Source organism: Pocillopora damicornis, chromosome 3, assembly GCF_964200805.1.
Source record: "Pocillopora damicornis chromosome 3, jaPocDami1.2, whole genome shotgun sequence".
In the NCBI taxonomy this organism is placed as follows: Eukaryota; Metazoa; Cnidaria; class Anthozoa; order Scleractinia; family Pocilloporidae; genus Pocillopora; species Pocillopora damicornis.
Window position 1 is genome coordinate 30,703,895 of NC_142672.1, and position 12,333 is coordinate 30,716,227.

At 36.8% G+C, this 12,333-nt stretch overlaps 2 protein-coding genes across 2 annotated transcripts in view; one reads left to right on the forward strand and one right to left on the reverse strand.

Annotated features, from left to right (window-relative positions):
* The window catches only part of LOC113680733 (EGF and laminin G domain-containing protein), a 438,917-nt gene that overhangs the window by 198,130 nt on the left and 228,454 nt on the right, over positions 1-12,333 (reverse strand). The window lies entirely within an intron of this gene.
* LOC113672272 (melatonin receptor type 1B-B) lies at positions 1,475-7,252 on the forward strand. The gene is given in 3 exon segments (XM_089199256.1): positions 1,475-1,608; positions 6,123-7,074; positions 7,076-7,252. Coding segments are annotated over 2 exon segments (990 nt in total). The 5' UTR covers positions 1,475-1,608; positions 6,123-6,127; the 3' UTR covers positions 7,119-7,252.

A 12,333-nucleotide genomic window follows, 5' to 3' on the forward strand; every position in this document is an offset into this window, starting at 1 on the left:
TGATACAAACCGTGTTATGGAGAGCAAAACGTAAACTGCGGTTAACGCTGGAGCGTGTGAGTCGTTTTCGACCGAGGTAAGAATTTAACCCAATGCAATCGCGGAAAACAACACCGAAAAATTTGCAAACGCGGGAAAATACGCAATTTGCTGCAAAAGAGAGGAAAAAATATGACCACCTGAGACGTAGAAATGGAGGAATACGTACCTCGTTGCAAATGCGGGAAAGTGTTTGTAACGAGATACAAAAGATATAGAGTAAAAGCTGAATTTGTAATGCGTACATAAGAAGTTAGCATCTAATCTAAAAATCTAGATTGATTACTTCTTTTCGCAATGCTTTAAAAATAGAAGCAAAATAACCTAATTTAGTCGGACTGCGTCATTAACGAATATTTGCTTGATCCCTTTTGCTGGTGAGATTCCTTTGCTTTTAAACCCTTCAAAGAGACCCAAAATGGTGATAGTAAATTTCTTAACTTCTTTGTTTACCACGTAGGTATCTTTGTTTTAGGGAATTTTGAGACATACCCGGAACATTCTGCAATTCTGAGTTCCGTTGGATTGCCCTTGGCAAAAAGGTCCGTCCATTCATATTTACATCGTATATCATATCATCACTTAGGAAAGGCACCCAATTTATTACAAACAAAAAATGCACACCAATTTCTATTTGTTCGTTATGTTCTTAGCTTAACACGAGGAAAACCCACGAGAGGTGAAATGTTTTAAACTAGATAGCCCAAATTATATCTTCAATTTTTTACACCTCGTGCTCGCCTGATTAATGTAAATTTCACTATATATATTTTTCTTTCAATTAATTAATTTATTTTTAATATTTGTATATGCATAACTCACATTTTATCTTGTTTTGTATTTTTAGTAGTCTGACGAGCGTATTTAAGATAAGCCTCTGGCTCAGAAGATTGTGCAAACACTTTCCACGCCTTCGACATTAAATAACGTATTCTATTCTATTATTTTGTTCAATTAACAAGAATGATGGAATATTTGTTTCACATATTGCCATTTATCAATTCCACTTGTCTTTTCTTTTTTTTCTCACCGCGAGATATTTTTTATTTCGGGAGAAACTTCGTATGTTATTCAGCCAAAGCTTGTTGCCGTTAACAGATGTCCCAACTTTCAAATTCAGCTCGGTAAATCACATTTTAATTTTCAAGCTTGTTTAGATCTCTCTGTTTCTAAAATGTAAGAAGAATAGATGTGTTTTTATTGAGCCGCAATTCGACAAGATTCAATCGGAAAATGAAGTTTTAGCCCCTTCGCTCTTAAACTAAATTAAGAAACCAATTTTACAGCGATTATTCGATATTACGAAAGTCTATTCGAAACCAGTATCACAGCTAAAGTTCTGTTTGTGATTGATAATTGTTGATTCGTTGCCCGTGGCAAATGTACGTAAGCGGAAGTTGGTAACCAAAGCACAAACCGAATAAAGAGAAGCAATATAATTTGCAGCACTAACGAACACATCCTCCTGAATGATCTTATAAACCTTGTTGACTCAACACAAGCTAAGTTCTCGATATCATTTGCTGGCAGCATTCCTTCTCGTCTAACTGGTTCGAGAGACCTGAAACGGTTTGTATGATTTTCTAAAACTTTCGTCACTAAAGTTGTTTGCCGGAGCTTTCTCGAATTATGGCGGCTAAAACACTAAAAAATCCGTATCGCTGGCAGACAATGAGGTTCAAACTTTCCTAGAAGAGGAAGAAAACCAATATACTAAAAAAAGTTGCACATTCAGTGGCTTTGGTGTTAGCATTTCTCTCGGCTGAGAATGAAAATCGACAACTGGAAGATTTGCCACGGGCTGATTTTAGCCGTGTACCTGAAATACTTCTTCTGTCGGTAAGGACGAAGTCAATGAATAAGAATTTTCTCGTGTTCAACACGACATCTCACTCGTTCGCTGCGCTCGCTCATGAACTATCAACTATCTACGCGCGCCCATGTACTATTCTCTATTTAAAACTACTCTTTGGAAAGTTTATGGTAGTGAATCAATTTGAACTTTACCTTGATATTGAAAATACCTTTAAAAATCCCGCACAATACCTTTTACAAAACCTATCGACGCATCAACCTCGAACCGATCATAAGCAAAATATGTCTCCAGCTTGTGACTCAATGACACTGATAATTGTTATTTGTTTCGAGGGTTCCTTACGATGTCTTTCGAATCACCTTCACGAGAAACCTTAATTTGCTGCTGATAAAAAGCATGACGAGTCAGTAAATTATACTGATATTTGGAACAGCACTATTCAATTACATTGCTTTTACCAAGTCATACATCAAAAGTGATATGCATGCAACAAGACTGTTAGATGAACCAATGGATCAACTTTAGCACATTTGAAATATGTACAAGCTATAGCTCGATTTGAATGATGAAAGAAATCAAAGGATTGCTTCTTCTATTTGTTTTGTTTTGTTTAAGGGGAAAAAAAATTAAACCAGAAATTGATCCGTGACTCCTATTGACACAATCGTCAAACCGCTCGTCTCGTCAAACCCGGACACAATTCGTCTAAGAAGGAAGATTTGTTTCAAAGATCCTCAGGCTGTTCTCAGCATTGTCAAACTTGATATGGGTAAAGAAAACTTCTGTTTCACTTCACGTGTTCGTGAAAGAAAAGCGGACAAAAACGTAAACTGAATGACAGTAGTGGGCAAAAATGTGAAAATAAGCCACGCTCTTCGATGAATTGTGAGTTTCCTGCTCGGACTCAAAAAAAGAAAGGAAGAGTGTTTATAGTAGAATCTTTTTTTGTGTGGTTCTCCCCCCGCACACCAGTCTATCGCGTCCTATTAGGTTAAAACAAACTTTTCCAAATATTCAAAAGTCATTCATGATCATATAATAAAACGCTTATTGACTGAGTTCATACATAATCCAAATGCAGTTACCGCTTTTCTCAGGCCAGAAATTTTTATTAAACACTGCAGTTTAATAACAATTTGCATTTATCAGTCAGACCGGCTGAATTTTCACAACTTAATTGTTTTCCTTGCAAATTTATAGTTTTCTCAAGGGTTTGAGGGTTCTGTCGAATAATAGACAATTCATTCAGTCATGATGTAGAAAAAAATAATTATCGCCAGAAAAAACATGGAAGGAGATGAACTTCATTCGTTTGACTCAAGAAGAACAACGAAATTTTGATATAATTACGTGACGCCTTACCTAGGGAGATGTTTCTTTTGTAATACACCTCGCCTTTGAAGGTGATTTTCAAACAAACTTGCCACCTGCTACAAGTTACACGAAACGATAGGCCAGAGAGTAGGTTACCTTTCAATAGAGGACGAAATATTTCCAAAACGGCAAACTGATGTATAATTCGGCAGAATAAAAACAATTATCTTTTTCTTGAAATCATGGTCAAACATACAGATGTTTAAGTCTTGCATTAGTTTAGGCTTTCGTCAAGCAATTGTGTGTCTTGCACACGTCACTGTGAGGAAGTTAAGAATAGATCAAACGCTCTTGGCCCTTCCGGTTACTTTAAAAATGGGCATAAGCATGGAAAGGCCTTTCCTACTCTGAAAGTATATAGGAAATGAAGAGAAATTGTGGTATTTCAATAGAAAGCCGAAAGGGCATTTTGCACTAAAAAGAACCTCAATTTGTATGAGGGACACGTGAACTAGTAGTTAGCGACTTCAATACCGTTTTGGGGAAATTTTCCTGTGGAATTAAGGCTAGTTACAAATAATATCTCTAGTAATCCATTTTTCGCTTTTTAAACCTAATTTTTAACTCTAAAAAAGCTACACTCTCTGCACTGTGACGGGTGAGGACTGGTAGAATTGAAAGACAACAATTCCAACCATGCAAACAATCTGTTACCTTACTGAATGAGTTAAACGACACTATTGGAAATTGTTAACGCAACCAGTGAGAGAAACTGTTAACTCCTTTTAAATCCCTAGCCGCAGGCAACAGCCATCCTTTAATTGTCGCGTGTCATTAGTAAATAAAAAGAAAAAAACAATAATGATGAAAAAGGCTTTTTTGAAAAGGATGTTAATCAACTCTAGGTCTACAACTTTCTTATTGAACAGCTGTGCTCATCACATAAAATTCAGGTTTTGCGATACAAACACCCTGTTCGATTCTAAGTGTTATTCCCGGGAAAATTATGAAGAGATCGAGGATCCATATAAGAAGGTTGTCATAGATGAGGTAGGCTATAAAATCACTTATTTTAAATCAGATGACAAATTATTATCAGCCACGGGTTAGTTCACTATCCATATTTTTTATGGATCCATTCTATTTTTTTTACCAATCTTTATACAAGAACTAAGGAACAGAAAATCATGCGTCCATTTTGTATATATTACTAAAGATAATTATTCAGTGCGCGATCTCCTGTTTTCTTATTCAACGGCCTTGCATAACCCATAAAATGCCGATTTTTGCAATAAGAAAGCCTTGTTTGATTCGGAGTGTTATCGTCGGAAAATTATAAAAAGCCTTTACATGGAATGACAAAGCGGCTGAAAAAGACCACCCTGAGCCATAAAAGTAATTAAAGGTATCTTACTTTCTGTTTTGAACATATTAGGAACGATTATTGAGAGCTCGGCCGTGTACAGCTTATGATTGAAGTGCTGATTTCACAATGCAAACTCCTCGTTCGATTCTGAGTACTTTTGCCGGAACATTATAAAGAACCCCAGGATTCATATAAGAATTTTTCCTAGATAAGGTAGGTTATGAAAATTATTTACTTATTCATTCGCTTTTCACTAAAAACTATTTTCGCTACTGAGGAGGAACACTATACTTTTTAATGTTTGCATGGATTCAACAAAAATCCAGGAAGAAGTGATAAATAGGGAATAATACAAGGGCGCGCTTAGATATGGAATTTCTCTTCGAGTGTTCAACTCGATAGCTCACAAGTGATGAGCGCAGCGAACGAGTGAGATGTCGAGTGGAAAGCGAGAAGAGAAATTCCATATCTACAAGCAACCATGTATTATTTTTTTTTTATCATATAAACACAATAGCCCTTTACTGACAAGAAAAGCCGACTTCATTAATGAATGAAAATAAATGAATCGACAATCCCCAAATAACAATCGTAAAGTGCGTTAGCGCTAACTCTTAAGATGGAAAAATGCGTTGAATCATGATTACAAAAACGACAATGGTCGTAATTGTTAATTTACCAAATTCACATTTATTGACTTTGTCCTTACCGACAGAAGTTTTTCAGGTAAACGGCCAAAATCGGCCAGTGACAAATCTTCCAGTTGTCGATTTTCACTCTCAGCCGAAAGAAATGCCAACATCAAAGCCACTGAATACGTGACTTTCGGTTTTTCTTTTAGTATATTGGTTTTCTTCCCCTTCTAGGAAAGTTTGAATCTCGCTGTCTGTCAGCAATACGGAATTTTTAGTGCTTTAGCCGCCATAATTCGAAAAACCTCCGACAATCAACTTGTATTGAGAATCGTGAAAACTTTGCCGTTCATTCATCAACCTGACCGAGTGGTGCCAAAGGCGAGTGACGTCAGCAGCTGATTGGCTATATCAACACACGTGAAAAAAACGATATTTTTTCACGTGTGTTGTTACGGCTTTTCTCAGGGCCGGAAATCCCTGTATAACACCGCAGTTTATGTGATAAAAAGATATAGCTTCTGAAATACAATGCTATTCTGTGACAATTACATCTAAAATGCTAGGACTCAGTGAAGGCCTATGATACGTTTTAGTTGTTATTTGTTTATGTAAAGATATTTTCAAAATACTTTGTCTTCTTCCCTTAAATGCAACAGTGGAGATGCGTTCAAATAATATATTGATAACAAGATTTAGCTGTAGAGCATACATGGGCTGCCTAAAATTTGTGTTGATTTTAATTTTATGCACGACTCGAAACTGGTATGAAAGATTGGTAGGCGACGCGCCTCAAACATACATTAGGACCGACCTGAAAACGCATGCTTGATTGCAAACTGCATTTTAAGTTCGTAACTGTAAAAAAAAATTGAGCTTTTCAAGACAGCCTGAAGTATTGGAAAGAAAATCAGTTGTTTATTCACTTATTCATTCATTATGCTTTTTCAAGTAGACAAGATGTCAAACCTAGAGCTACCAAGTCGAAGCTTAGCTGTTGTTATAATTGAGGCAAGCATATACGTTGCTCTCAACATTACGAGCCTCATTGGAAACAGTCTGGTTTGTATAGCAGCTTACAGAAACTTTAAACTGCGATCCACTACCAACCTGTACATCGTTGCCTTAGCAGTCAGTGACCTGTTAGTTGCAACCATCGAAATACCGTTAGCTTCTTCAACACTGATCGTTGGAAAATGGGACTTTGGCAACGCTTTATGCCAAATTCAAGGCTTTGTTGCTGAATTCGCCTATTACGTGACCCCAGCCACCCTTAGTTTGACAGCGTTTAACCGTTACGTGAAAATTGTGAAGACGAACTACTACAATAAGATTTTTTCACCCCGAAGATCTAAGATATGGCTGAGTTGCTTGTGGCTTTTCCTTGCACTATACCTGCTGATTGTCCGAGTCACAAATTGGATCACAATTAATTTCGTTCAAAGCTTTGCATTGTGCGCCTTTTCTTATCCAAGTGATGAAAGTCAAATCTTTCATTACTGTCTCACTGTCGGATTGTTTTTTGTTCTACCGTTGTGCATCGGTACTTTTAGTTACTATAAGATATTTCTCAAAATCAATGAGCATCAACAGAATGTATTCAGTTCGTTACAGAACAGAAATAACAATGATGCACTAAAGAACTCAGTGAGAGAAATCAATCTTACTCGAATGCTGTTCATCGTGGCCGTAGGATTTTTGTGTTCCTGGATACCAATGTGGGCAATAGTCCTCTGGTTTCGTTTTTCCCCTGAAACCTGCCCAAGAATTGCAGCTTTGGTTAAAATTTTTATCTTTTTTCTTAGCGCTTCAGTAAATCCCATTATTTACACTTTCACCAATGGCGTGTTCCGGAAGGAATTTCGAAAATTGCTCTGTTGCTACCGTGAAAGGGTAAGAATGGTGCCAATCGGTAACTAAAGACGATTGCGTGGAATGGGAAGAACATTAAGCGAATTTTTATGTCTCGCAGACTCGTGTCAGAGCAATATCATCTTTTAAAAGCTGGACGAGATTTTTATTTTATTTTTTCTATTTCTTGTTGATTTCGTGGTTCGGTCTCTTTGTTTTGTTTTGAATTGCGTGTGTGGGTGCGTGTCTGCGTAATTTTTTAGGGGTTTGTTTGTTTACGTTATAGAATTACTAAACGCTTTATAGTTAACTCATATGTAAACGTAATATTTTTAATGTTGAGCACAAATTTCATGGTAATTGGCCTGAAAATAATTGAAGCAAATATAAATAATAAAATATTTCCTTACTGGCCTGTGTTGTGTAGCTTGTTTCAAGGCTCTCGCGAGCGACGTCAAGAAGGATACACAGGAAGGTTGAGAAATATTACGGAAAGTCCGATAAGTTTCCTCCAAGCGCACATTTCTAGTCCCCACACCCACTGATAACCATAGTGGAGCGCTCAAAGCGTAGCCCCATAATTATGAAATTGGGCCGGTAACCGATCCAGCCGAGAACGTTTGTTACTGTACGACCGTGCAAGCATCCAACCGTCTGCACAAGATTCTACTTATAGCATGCTTAAACAGTTATATTACGGGCACATCTTTCTCACCCCGTTACTCTTGTTTAGCCTACGACTCGTACGACTCGTCAACATATGTCTTTGCTTGTATTACTTGACCTTAGCGCTGCGTTTGATACGGTCGACCATATCATCCTCTTACACCGTCTAGAGACATCATTTGGTGTTACTGGAGATGCGCTCAAATGGATCGCCTCCTACCTGTCAGCTCAATCTCAACGTATTATGATTAATGGTATACTGTCTGATTTGATTTGTCATTTGGAGTTCCTCAAGGGTCATGCGTCGGACCACCTCTGTTCTCTGCTTATGCGAGCAAGCTGTTCCAGGTTATCAAAAACCATTTGCCTAATGCGCACGCGTACGCTGACGACACTCAGCTTCATTTGTCGTTCAAGCCAGACAGTTCAGTGGATCAGACGGAAGCAAGAAGTACTATGGAAAGATGTATCAGGGCAGTAAGGGCGTGGCTGATTGTTGATAAATTAAAGCTGAATGAAGATAAGTCTGATTTCCTACTCATTGGAACTCGCCAGCAACTTAGCGAAGTTAGAACTGACAGCCTTATGGCTGGTGACACGCCGGTAAAATCAGTCAGTGAAGCTAGGAATTTAGGTGTCTGGTTCGATTCCAATTTCCAGTTTCGCAGCCATATTAACAAAACATTAATGGCTTACAACGCGTTCAAAACGCTGCCGCCAGGTTACTGACCAATACACCGCGTTATTCGCAGATTACACCTGCGATGATTAATCTCCATTGGCTGCCAGTTAAATTTAGGATCATTTTCAAGGTAAATTTGTTGACTTTTAAAGCTCTCCATGGCCTAGCGCCAGCATATCTTAGTGATATTATATCATTCAAATGCGATTCTAATTATAATTTAAGATCAAATTTTAGTAATTTATTAGCTCGCTTATATTTATTAGATCTGCCAAGACCACTGGGGACAGAGCCTTTTCAGTAGCTGCCCCATTTTTATGGAACATTTTTAGACTATGTACTATATAGATTTTATTATCGCTTTTTAAGTTATTATTAAATATAATTTTGTTTTCATTTTGTAATCTAACTATCATATTCCCTGCGATTTCTTTACATATTTTCTAATTTATTGTAAAGCGCATTAGATCATATACTTATAATGAATTCTGCGCTATATAAGTATTGAATTTATTATTATTATGACTCAGCATAACGCGCGCGCTGAATTTACACAGGGCCGTAATAACAGTTACTCTAAATCGAGATTGATCGGAATAAGGTTACTCTTAGAATGCCTCACTGGCTGCATTGCGGGGTATTGACACCATCACGTTCCCCTTAATTCAGCAAACGACTCGTGATTCGGGTTTAAAGTTGACCAACCAGCTGATCCCATTTCAATTTTCTGTATTCTTTCGCATATTTTTGCCTAGCATACAGAGAAACGTATGAAAGTTAGTATAAATCTAAGTTTTTCATTGTAATCTCAACTGCCTATCAAATATTGTAGATGACAGCATGAATGCATCGAAGGAGCAATAGCTAGAAACAATACAGGCTAATTGAAAAGCACGTTATATTGCCAATAAATATTGCTCATGAAAAGTCGCAAGTGATTGCAGTCACCATGGGGCTTTTATCCTTGTGTAAAAAGACTTTAAGAAAAATTCTTAAAAGATCAAAATACTCTTTAAATAATTCATTGCTAGCAGCTCCTTGATTTGAAATTATTGGGATATTTCTTTTCTTTATCCCCATTTTGGTAAAGCTCTTTCACCTATAAATTAAAACCCATGGCGAGACGGATAAGTTCGGCTACACGTAAGATATTTTGTTGATCATCGAATTGAGATGATAATTTTTCTTCAAGTCTTTAAACAATGGGAAACTGGAAGCGGTACAGCTTTTTTCCCTTCAGTGAGGTGAAACTCCTAAAAAAATCCTCATATCCCTCAATTGCTTTCGTCATTTTAATTTTCGATTCCTTTTTAATAGTAATGACGTATAACACATACGCTTGGAAAAAGATGAATTAAACGTTGGTGGATTCGAATTCATGCACGATTCATGAACAATAGAATGAACGGAACCTCAATGAGGGAATAAACTTTAGTCGAGTGTTGTTGTTCGTAGCTGCTGGGATTTTGTGCTGTTGGATACGAAGGCAGGCACTCATCCTTTGGACTCACTTTTCCCGGAAACCTGTCTATGAGTAGCAATGCTTGAATGCATCGCAGGAGCAATAGCTAGAAACAATACAGGCTAATTGAAAAGCACGTTATATTGCCTATAAATATTGCTAATGAAAAGTCGCAAGTGATTGCAGTCACCGTGGGGCTTTTGTCCTCGTGTAAAAAGACTAGAAAAATTCTTAAAAGATCAAATTCTCTTTCAATAGTTCATTGCTAACAGCTCCTTGATTTGAAATTAATGAAAGTATTCCTTCTTTTTTTAATCTAAGTACTTCAATGAATCCCATTAATCCCATAGTCTTAGTAAATGAATTAAAAGAGGCGCTTGGCAAAGTTTTGACATTACTTGTAAAATCAATCAATCAGTAGAAATAGCAATATCTGTATAAAGGTGGTCAAGGTTTTGAAAAGCATTCAGCCCCTTGGCACCCTCAGTCATTGTGACTAGATATCCCTGTCATCTATCACAAAATATTTGACAGGTGCTTATTCTGTGTTGGAAAATACATTTTTCAGAAGAAGATCCTTTTTCGGCAGTTCATAGGTTATAAACAATTGGTTTTGTGCTGCAAATGCCTCGCTTGAGGACAAAGAGTCAAAAAGTCCAAACGGTACCTGTTTTGAGTTTTGTTCGTTTAGGAAACCCACACACTCTTTATGTTTCCACGCGCGTGTGCGTAAATACTAATTTAAACGAAGGAAGAATGATAATTTTAAAACCCCTTTGTGAAGGATGATAACAATCTTTGAGAAGTAAAAAAAAAAGCAAAAAAGGAAACAAAAATAGCGAGTTAACGTGGCGCCTACAGCTTATATATTTCATTGTTGTGAATAATTGTAAATTTAGAAAGACTCCTTGCAACTAGCTTTTTTGGCATCTATAATCTTTCAAGAAAACACAGGCTTTAAAAGGTGCCGATTTTGTGTTGGACCCATAATTATTCCGAATGTGTTCTATACTTTTGTTATTGATTGCTTGTTCCTAGGTTATAAACAGCTGGTTTTGTGATGCAAACGCTTTACTCGAATATAAGTGATATCGCCGTAGCTTTTTGGCGAAACCGAGAATCCCTTAAGGAAAGTTCTTGAAGGTGAGGTATGTTGAGACAATTATTTAGTGACCAAAGTCCATTGTTAAATATTTCATTTTAATTTCTTCTGAAGCATATCTTTCCAAATACAAATAACATATTTATTTGTATCTTGATTCATATCAAACACAGGGGAAACTATCAGCAAAATAGAGCCCTATCGAAAAAAATAAAAGCCAAAACCAACAACAACAACAGAAACGTCTTTACGTTTGCCAATTTAAATTATTAACTCAAAACTTTAAATTTTAGACGCGTTTGTACGCAAATAATAAGCAAAAGGAAACATAAAAGCATAAGGTGAAAGATGAGATAATAACTCTCGTTAAGGAGACAATTGATTCCAAGTTTCGCGAAACGTACAACCTTGAAATAGCATGGTTGGAAAAAAGAAAGCATTTCTTGAAATGAACAATGTTAACACTGAAATGCAAAAATCGAATGGTTGCCATGTCATTGTTATTCATTGAGTTCAACCCCGCTTTTCCTGAATGCTGTTTATTCTTTCTCGTCCTACACCAACATACATACTGCATCTCTTTTCTTATGTCTCTGATATAATTTTGAAAGTACGTTTTCTGGGGCAAAGAATATTTCACTTTCTTGGAAAAAAGGACAGAAAAATATATAAAAAAGGGCAGATTAGGCTTACGTGGGTTGAAAAACAACTAAATAATCATACATGGACAGCCTGCATTTGAGTCTTAGTAAACTTTATGCAAATCTTAATTTTATAAAGATTATCTCCTTTGGAAAGAAGAAAAATTATGGAAAATCTACCAACAGTGTATGTTGCAAAAAAAATAAAACTATGTAGAAACTGATTAATTGACATTATTAGAAGGAAGCCTTGAAATTAAGCGGTGGTAAGCTTTAAAAAAATGTGATACGCAAATGAGCTTCTTTCATGGAGTAGAAATATCGAGTACAAAGTACCAAACAGAGAAATAACGTAGCGCTTACCGCTTATATCTTCGACCTAGGTAAATAATTGTGAATTGAAAAAGTTAGTCGAGACGTCGCGAACACTGATAACAATGAAGGTGAGCTAGCACCTTCTTCTACCAGTCTTCTTCTTTTTGAGTCTACTTTGCCCAAGGCAACGTAGACTCCTTGTTATCGTGCCCGTGAGTCCGTCCGTGAAGATTCCCATCGTTCATAGTGACATTATATGTGCAAGTTCTTACAATCACTCATTTGAGATAACGGCTGAAAGCAAATTTCCAAGTAGTTGTTAGGATTCAAAATTCACTCCTCGCATCTATCACTCAATCACTCCTTCTCCTTCTACGCTAGCGTATAAGGCTTTCACGTTTTCAGTTTGAATTCCTGCATGGGCCTTCACTGAAAGCTAAAAATTGG